The 9,194-nt window shown below is 43.2% G+C and overlaps 1 protein-coding gene across 1 annotated transcript; it reads left to right on the top strand.

Moving 5' to 3' along the window:
• Positions 1-53: 53 nt before the first annotated feature.
• Positions 54-7,669, top strand: CSUI_003395 (uncharacterized protein). Its single transcript, XM_068063593.1, has 6 exons — positions 54-688; positions 1,739-3,381; positions 3,844-4,303; positions 4,448-4,830; positions 5,192-5,271; positions 6,150-7,669. Exons 3-6 carry the CDS (start codon positions 4,093-4,095, stop codon positions 6,343-6,345), a joined length of 870 nt encoding a protein of 289 aa, XP_067924434.1. The 5' UTR covers positions 54-688; positions 1,739-3,381; positions 3,844-4,092; the 3' UTR covers positions 6,346-7,669.
• Positions 7,670-9,194: the final 1,525 nt, after the last annotated feature.

Here is a 9,194-nt window from a genome sequence, read left to right as displayed (position 1 = left end):
GATAGATAGATAGATATAAGTACAGTGAATGTGTGTATGATGGAGCTAAGAGAGTTGCAATGTTGACGAGAGAAAGACTTCTTAAGGAAAAGGAGGAGGAAGAGGAAGAAGAGGAAGAGGAAAGATCAAAGAAAGAGTGGGGGAGAGAGGAATAAGACACAATTGAAGAAGAAAAGAAGAGAAAGAGGACGGAGCAGGGAGCATCTCTCAAGTGCACCAGAGGAAGAGTAGACAGTCTCGGTAGTCATAGGAGAACTCCTTCAGAATCAAACAAGGGAAAAAAGAAGACGAAGAAGAAGAAGAGAATATATCGAGCGGCGGTGTATCTACCCAAAGTGCCATCGCTCCTTTCTTCATTCGTCAATCTCAGCGAGGTCAGATATACATATATATACACGTATATATATATATATACATATATATATATGAATCTATAAGGCCATTTGAAGGAGGAAGGAGAGAAAAGAACAGACCATACCAAATGAAGAAGAAGAAGATGATCAAGGGATCATGAAGAAGAGAGAGAAGGTGGCTCCATTCTTTTCTTCTGAAAGAAGCAAGAGAAGAGACAGACTTTATATCTCTCTCTCTCTTTCTCTGTCGTAAGGTCAAGACAGCGCCAAGGGGCAAGCAGGAGCTTCAAACTGACGGCATGCGCACACGAGACGAGGAGAAAGAGTAGAAGGAGGTAGGTCAGTCGAAAAGACACCCTTCCCCTCCCTGACCACTACTTCTTACCAGATTATCTTTTTTCTTCTTCTTCTCTTTCTCCCTCTCATTCTTAGTCTTCTTCTGCATCATCGTTGAGCGGAGCGTCTCTCTCTTATAGATCACGTGCAGGGATGAATGGGGGTGACGATGATAGATAAGAAAGTGGAACAGACAGACAACCCATCCTAAGAGGAAGTACTATCTATCTATATCTCTCCGTGAATATCCGGAGCTATCTACCTATCTATCCTTGATCTATCTTCGATCTATTGATCTATCTGTCTACTCTAAGCTTCTACGCGCAGTCAAGAACATCTCACATACCTATACATATAAATATAAATATGTATCTGTAGTATGTGTAGAAGACTAGCGTGTGTATGGTTGTCTGTCACCATCCAGCCTTTTTCATTGATCTATCTTTCTATATCTGTGTGAATGTGGTGTATGCACATGTGCTGCTGTCCCAAAGCTCTCCGCTAGATCTCTCTCGTTTTACTCATGCCCCACTCGCACCACTACAGCTCATGACAAACCCTCCTTATATCTCTCTCTGTCTCTCTGTCTGTCTCTCTCTCTCTCTCTCCATACATCTATATATCTGTATATCTTATAGATATCTCTGAATACATATGTATGTATGTATGTCCACTATATGGTATGGACTTCATTTTTCTTATCTCCTCCTCCAGGTACTTGGAAAGTGATATGAACTGTCTCTCTATGATGCTGACGTGACACCTGTTCCCCTCGGTGTATGTACAGGGGTGATCCGTACACACGAACGGAAGCTCGACATTTCCGGACCTTCTCATCTCATTCGCGACCTTTATAACATAAATTCCACTTAAATGTTGTGTGTATCTATGTATATACCGATCCATCTATCTTTATCTATCTATCTATCTTTACTCTATCTCTCTTTGCTGTAGCTGTCTAGCTATCTCGTATATTTGCATGGGTCTATAGAACGAAGAGAGATTGAGCGACGTAATTTTTTGTGTCTCTCTCATTCTCCGTCTCTCAGGTTGTCTCTGCTTCTGCTTCGTCTGCAAAGTGTGTCGATGCAGTCAAACGCAAACCTTCATGGCTATTACCCGTGGCGAGTCTCTTTCTTCATCTTCTTCATAGAGCAGCCATCTACCTACCTTCACAATACAAAGCTGTTTTCTCTCCTCTTCGTCTTTCTTTCCTATCTTTCTCACGGTGAAGAAGCTGAAGAACGGGAAGATCAAGAAGCATAAAAAGGAGAGGTCTCCTTACCCTACCCGTTGCTTTCTTGCTGCCCCTAGTGAATCCTCTGATCACCCTAGGGCGATTCTATCTGTAGGCTCCTGCGATACTTGAATGATCATACTCTGCATGCATGCACACCATAATACCGACCATCGTGCATGCATGCATGCATACTATAATAACCATAGGCGTGCCTGCATGCACGAGTATTAGGGTCATTGCCATGATCATCTCCAGTACCGAGTAGAGGAAGAAGGAGAAGAAAAGTCGAATAGGGGGAGAGGGCGGAGAGGAAAAGAGAGGAGATGGGCACTCAGTGGAGAAGGAAGAAGAAGAAGACGATGAAAAGAAGAAAGAAGAAGAGAAAGAATCTCATGAAAAGGAGGGAGATCAAGATATCAAAAAGAGAGAGAGAGAGAAAGACACAGCGACGCCTGAGCGGTAAAAGGGCTACTGTATCTATATCTACAAGATGAAGAGAATTCTCTTCCTTCTCCCACACAAGGCAAACATAGAGAGATTCTTCATCTTCTTCTTCTTCTTCCCCTCGTACTTGCTTTCTTCCGTTCTCTGATCTTGCTTGAGATATATGGGAATAAGTATCCCTCCCCAAATCAATCCGCCCATGCACATCACGATCATAAGATTCTCTCGCACATCTTGGAAGGCCTGTAGATTCATTTCCGCCTCGTTACAATAGAAAAAGAATAAGAGTTAGCGTGGCTCTTATCACCCAAAGTCTGTAGACTGAAGGAGACAGAGAGGAGGGGGTGCATTCATCTTCGTCGGTAGGGAGTTTCGGAGATCCATGGAGTGATTAATCAATTCGTCATAGAGAGGAGAAGAAGAAGAAAGCAGTCTTTTCTTGTCATTACTTAAACGCTCCGTTTCTGTCTCAAAACAAGAGAAGAGAGGTGATGCCTTGCATCTCTTAGGGACGGGTAGATTCATGATGCTGGTAAAGGTATTGAAAGAGTTTTCTTCATCCTCTCCCCTTCTTCACGCTTATTAATGAAACAGAAACTTCTCGCTCGCCTTCCTCCTCTTCTTCTTCTTCCTCTTCTTCTTCTTCCTCTTCTTCTTCATCGACAGGTGAAGTATTTTTTGATCGAGAAAGAGACACTCCAAGCGCCTCCTACATAAACGTCAAAGGTTTGCTTGCTTTTCAGGAGAAAGAAGAAGAAGAAGATCTATCTCATCGTCATCGTTAGTATCAACACCAGTGACGTGTGCTTCTCTGCATACAGCTCCCCTACCACGCTCTCCCTCTCTTGCTGTCTCTCTGTCTCTCTGTGTATGTCTCTTCATATGAAAAGCTTCTGGTGGTCGTGAATGAGCGGGATGACGATGAAGATACGGGTGATGTGGCGGTCCTCTTCCTTCTCCTACGCACTCATTATCTAAGCTGACGCCGCAAAGCTCCAACTTCTCAGAGTTTGTCTACAAGTTCCTCATGTGATACGCAGATAGAATCGTAGGGGAGACGGTATCATTCTCTCTTTCATCGTGATTGAATCTCGCATTCTGATAAAGATTTGGCGCAAACCAAGATCACGTCAAGACCTGCATGCATCGCACATCTTATTCATACATCATGCCTATCCATCCGTATTACATACATACCTATCCACCCTACATACATAGTCACGCTACATGCGCTTCTCATACATATATAGACTTACATGTGTAGATCTATGAAGGGTAGGTGTAGGGGCACCCAGGTACTTCTCCTGTGGATACAGTGTATATACACGTGCATGCATGCATGCCTAGGAGGCAGCTACACGTGGGTCTTTTTCGTGAGTGTATAGACACGTCTCTCGTTGGTAGATGAGTGCGTGTGTGTCGCGTTGTTCACTTGTTTCTTTCTTTCTTTCTTTCTTCTTCTTTCTTCAGAACAGACAGACTCGCATGCAGAGAAGAGAAGAAAAGAAACGAGCAACAGAAGCAGCAGCAGCACCAGCAGACCCTTTCTATCTTCTTCTCCCTTCATATGCTTTTGTATCTTTTGAAACCTTTCTGTCTTCCTTGAGAGAAACATCTGCAACAGGCTGATGCTCTTTCCTTGCGCCTTTATCTCCGTATCATCCGTATCCTCATCAGCTCAGGTTTGGTGTATGGAGAAAGAAGGAGAAGAGTGTCATTATGTCATCTTCTTCATTCATTCTCTCAATCATTCGATCTTCCCGGAGAAGGAGTGAGAAGGTGGCTTTCCTTTCAACTCTCTCACTTCGGTGTTCTTCCCTCGTTCCTCTGATCTCCTTTTTGTCGCACGTCGTGTTAATTCTCATCCACCACACACTGTCCTTCTTCTTGCTCTCCTTCTTTCTTCTTCTACTCAGTACTACCGGTACAGGTACGGAGAGGAGTCAGTGAAGGTCCATCTTTCTTTCTATCTTTCTTTCTTTCTCTCTCCTTCTTCGTCTTCTTGGTTTGTGTAGAATGAATGGCCTTGTTGTGTTTCTCTGTTGACCCTTTTCTTTCTTCTTTTCTTTCTTAGAAAACGAGGGAGATTCTTCAACGGAGACGAAAGAGAAAGAAGAGAGCTCCCTTCTCGAGGACCGTCGTCGTCATCGTGTCGCTGGTGGTGCTGGTGGTGGTCGTTCTTCAGGTGTATGTACACCTCAGGGAGGAGGAGGAGGAGCAGATGAAAGAAGCAGCGAAGCAAGGAACCTCTCAGAGCCTCTTGTAAAGAAGAAGACTACGACTACCGTGGCAGGTGGTGCTTCTTCAGGAGGCGGCAGTAGAGGAATGAAGACGATCAGTTCTTCTTCCTCTTCTTCCTTGTCTGTGAATCCTCTCTTAAGAAAGAAAATGCAGCTGGTCGAGAAGTGGAAAAAGACTCAACAGCGTGAAGATGAAGAAGAACAACGGCTTGAAGCGGTAGGGAGTGTCTCTGGGAAAGTCACTCTCTCTTATTCATATAGAAGGGATATATATGATATGTACCACCACATGGGGAGATATATCATATATATATAGAGGTATGCCATGTCCGTGTATTTATGTATACGCAAGGCCTCACCTAGAGGATGTATGTATGTATGTAGGTACGCCTGCCTATGTATCTCCATACATCTTTGCCTAGGCCCATGATCATCCTTAGGGGTGGTGCAGGAAGTGAGGAACTGCAATTCACACCATGATTTCTTGATTGAATAGGAGGACCTGTTTCTCTTCTTCTCTCTTGCTTTCGAATGAAACTAGATGAATCAGTGAGCTGACTGTCTCTTCTTCTTTTCAGGAAAGGGCAAGGAGACAGATGGAGAGAGAAGAGAGAGAAAGACAGAAACTCGAAGAATGGAAAGAGAAACAAATTGCAAGGTATCCATCCATCTACCGTCACTCACTTTCTTCTTCTTCTCAATCTGCGGAGTCTGCATTCTCTCTCTCTTTCGCTCCATCTGTATGCACTTGTATTACCCCCATGACCGTACACAGATAGATAGATAGATAGATTTAAGATAGATAGATTAAAGATAGATAGATAGATAGGTGTGGAATTTTCCCCTAGGTTTCTTTGAGAGAGGTATTGGTATCCACGAGAGATGGATAGGAGGGAATTCATACTGAATGGCAATAGGTGTCACGTGTTGGAAGTCTCTTCCTCTCTCTCCTTGTTTCTCTTTCTGTCTATAGAGATACCTACATAGATATACATCTACATACATATACATGCCTACATACATAGATACACATTTGTACATACGCCGGAGATCAGCGTGTCCATCCTGATAGGTGTGAGTCTATCCCCCTGCGTCTCATGAGGTGGTGATGATGATGATGAGCTCTTGTGTGCCTCTCCACTAGTCAAAATCTCTCTTCTTTCTCTTTCTCTCTCTCTCTCAATCTTTCTGTCTTTCATTCTTTACCCGCGCATGCCGTGATTCATTCAATTATATCTCACGAACATGAACGATGTACGACCTCACCATCACACTTCCTTCATATCTCGTATACCCCCTTAGACATCTCTCTCTCTATATATATATATATGTATATGTGTATGTACCGGGGTGTTCCTGTAGGTTGGACGTGGTAGGATGCCTTTGAGGAAGGAGTCAGTGGATGGATGTTACTTTCTTGATCTTGTCCTTTCCTGAAATCTTCTTCCTCTCGTCTATCTTTCCTTCTGTGTGTCTTTCTCCCCCCCGTCTTGTTCCTGAATGATGGTCATGGTGATTTGTGAGGTGTATGTACAGCGGACAAGCGGCTCACAACGCGAATCTGATTGAAGTGAAGGCTGACGACTGGAAGAAGATCATCGAGATGAATCGATTGCTACAACGACAACGACAGCTCGAGCAAGAACAAGGCGTAGAAGAGGAAGAAGAAGAAAGAGTCTTAGTAGGAGGAGGAGGAGGAAAAGACCAAGAAGAAGAAGAAGATAAAGAATGATAAAGAAGATTGAACGAAAGAGAAAGCACCAGGTGACTCTCAATAACCTAGTTCATTACAGGGGCAACTTCCTCCTCCTATCGAGGAGTCTTACTTCTTCTCCTCTTCACTTGAGAGATGAAGAAAGCCCGAAAGAGAGAGAGAAGTCTATGACTATGGGCAGATGGATGAAGAGGACGAAGGTCCTCTTTTCCTGAAAAGTTTCTCTCTTTTCTTTTCTTCCTTCTCTGTCGGTCGCTCTCTGTACGTATCTATCTCTCTCCTGTCACTTTCTTTTTCTTCCCTTCTCTTGTTTCGTGAAAGAAGAAGAAGAAAATCTCCAGGGGAAGGGGGAGATTGGGGCGCACCCCTAGCGACGGGCACCTCCTATAGGTGGTGCAAGTGCAGTGGCTATCACCTAAGTCCTTCATGCATTTTCTCTTTCGTTTCTTCCTTTCTTCATTTGTTCTTCTCACTGACCTCCTTCATTCTTCTTTCTCTTTCAGTTCAAAATGTTCCTCTCTTTCTTCTCTTCTTCTTGGCTGGGTGTCCCATCTTTCTCTCCCTCTTCTTCTTGGTCTCTACGTTCCCTTGCATCTACGGGAGAGACTGCTGGTCTCCATCTATGTATATATATATATATATATATATAGAATGATATAGATATACATCTGTATGTCTTCGCCTCTGTAGTAGTAGTAGTATAGTACTGTCACATGGTTAGTAGTCATACTTATAGCAGTAGGCTTAGCCTTGTCATCTATGGCGATGGTCTTCTTATTCTCCTCCTTCTTCTATTCTTCTCTTTCTTCTCTTCCTCCTCCTCTTTCTCTACTCTTATTCTCATCTTTCTTTTCTTTCTGTTTCTCCTCCGTCTTCTTCGGAGAGCAAACCTGACGAGGGAGAAGGAGGAGAGACTGACAGAGTTTTCATGCAGTAAGCAGTACCAGTACAGTAGGACTATGACTGGCCTTATTTTGAGAAGGGGATGAAATAGGTCTTATCATCACGTTTCCTCTCACTTTGAGAAAAATATCGTTCTCTGTCTAGATATAACTAACCCTACTACTTCTCTATCTATTCATCTATTGACTCCGTTGATCGATCTATCTATCTATCTGTCTTTTATCTGTCTACTCGTTGATCTATCTATCGTTGATCTATCTATCTATCTACTGATGGATCGAATTCGCACCATGTAATCTATTTATCTCTCGTTGATCTATCTATCTATCGATTCATCTCATGTACACGCGCACGCAAAACATTCCTTCGAGCCCTTCTCCATCGCCATCAGACTTTTTACACAAAGAGAGAAGAACGAAAGAAATACTTTAAGTGACGCAAAAGAAAGACGAAAGACATTCTCTTCATTTTGCTCCTGCCGCAAAAAGAACAGTCCAAAAGAAGAAGAATGATCGACGGTCTCCTCCTTTTTCTTTTCATTATTACCTCCACGACGCTGACTGATTCGATACACACTACTAGAGAGGCATCTACAGAGATATGTATATATACCAGCTAGGAGGGTCGCGACACAGCCATCTAAAGCAGTCTAGCTCTATATCTCCTCACTCCATATATATATATGTATGAATGTACGTAGGGAGAGAGAGATACGCACACATGCGATATACTACCTAGGCTACTTATGAAGAAGGAGGTAAGCACGTAATTAATAGTAAGACAACAGAGACATTTATGTATAGAAGGGCTGAGGGGTTTGGAAGAGGAAAGAGAAGAAATGAATATTCTCAGTAGTATCATCTATCTATCTATATGCATCTATCTATTTACGCTCCGCTGACGACCATCTTTATCTTCCTTCTCTTTGTCTCAGCGGGCTGTACCATATGTATCTCTATAATACACCTTCGCGAACCATTTGAATCTGTCTCGTTTCTCTTCCCACATATAGAAGTCGTAAGAGAAGAATTTTCCTCATCATATACAACGATTGATCTTCTCTCCTTCCATCGTCACTCGTTTCTTCTCTCCCCCTGTGGCTGTAATCTATCCCCTTCTTAACGGACCCAGCCGATAGCAACAAGCTTCCTCTTCTTATTTCATTCTCTCTCTCTCTCGCGTCACATCCGCATCATCTTTGAAATCGATCCAGCCCGAGATTAGCAGACGAGTCGATTGGTCTAGCTACTGTAACGAACAACTGACGATGGCAAAGACGAGGGGGAGGCCCTAAGAGATCTACTTCCCATCTATCTACCTATCTATCCATACCTGGACCATCGATCTATCAGTCATCGCCCTTCATCATTCTAGTATCGTAGTGATACTAATTCTTATAATACACCTCCCACCTAATAGAGAAACGTCTTCTTGTCAAGAGGTGTTAATATATATACAGATAGATCTTCAAGATGGATAGCGAAAGAGAGTTTCTGAGAGGCGCACACCCCCACTTAAACTTCGGAAGAGTTCGTTTTCTTGTGTTACTTTCTCACCACGAGGAGCGGAGCGAGGAGACAAAAGCAGCCGGATGTCGTCTTCTTCTTCCCTCTTCTCTTGTGACTATTCGAGCTATTCCTTATTACTATTAACTATCGTACTCCGTCCTATTTCTACTACTACTACCTCATACTCCGGGGCCACACTTGTGTCATCCCCTCCGAATATAGGCCGAAACATACACAGTAATACTACTACTACTCCTGCCCGGGTTGTCTCACTTTCTCCGCGAGTGCTAACAGGAAAGAAGATTCACTAGGATCACGCGAAGATGAAAAGAAGAAAGATTACGATGATCATGATGATACTAATGGTGTTGACGCATGCAGTTCTTTCTCTCTCTCTTTCTCTCGGACAAATGAATGGATGATAATGATGATGATGCGATGATGTGTGTTTAAAAA

Source organism: Cystoisospora suis (assembly GCF_002600585.1).
Source record: "Cystoisospora suis strain Wien I chromosome Unknown contig_1503, whole genome shotgun sequence".
Classification (NCBI taxonomy): Eukaryota; Apicomplexa; class Conoidasida; order Eucoccidiorida; family Sarcocystidae; genus Cystoisospora; species Cystoisospora suis.
Note: the sequence above shows the minus strand (reverse complement) of the source record. Positions and strands in the feature narration are given on the sequence as shown.

Coding starts and splice junctions, on each gene's coding strand:
- CSUI_003395 (XM_068063593.1), top strand. CDS start 4,093: ATGTCATCTTCTTCATTCATTCTCTCAATCATTCGATCTTCCCGGAGA. Junction 4,831..5,191: donor AAGAACAACGGCTTGAAGCG/GTAGGGAGTGTC, acceptor TCTTCTTTTCAG/GAAAGGGCAAGGAGACAGAT. Junction 5,272..6,149: donor AAAGAGAAACAAATTGCAAG/GTATCCATCCAT, acceptor GTGTATGTACAG/CGGACAAGCGGCTCACAACG.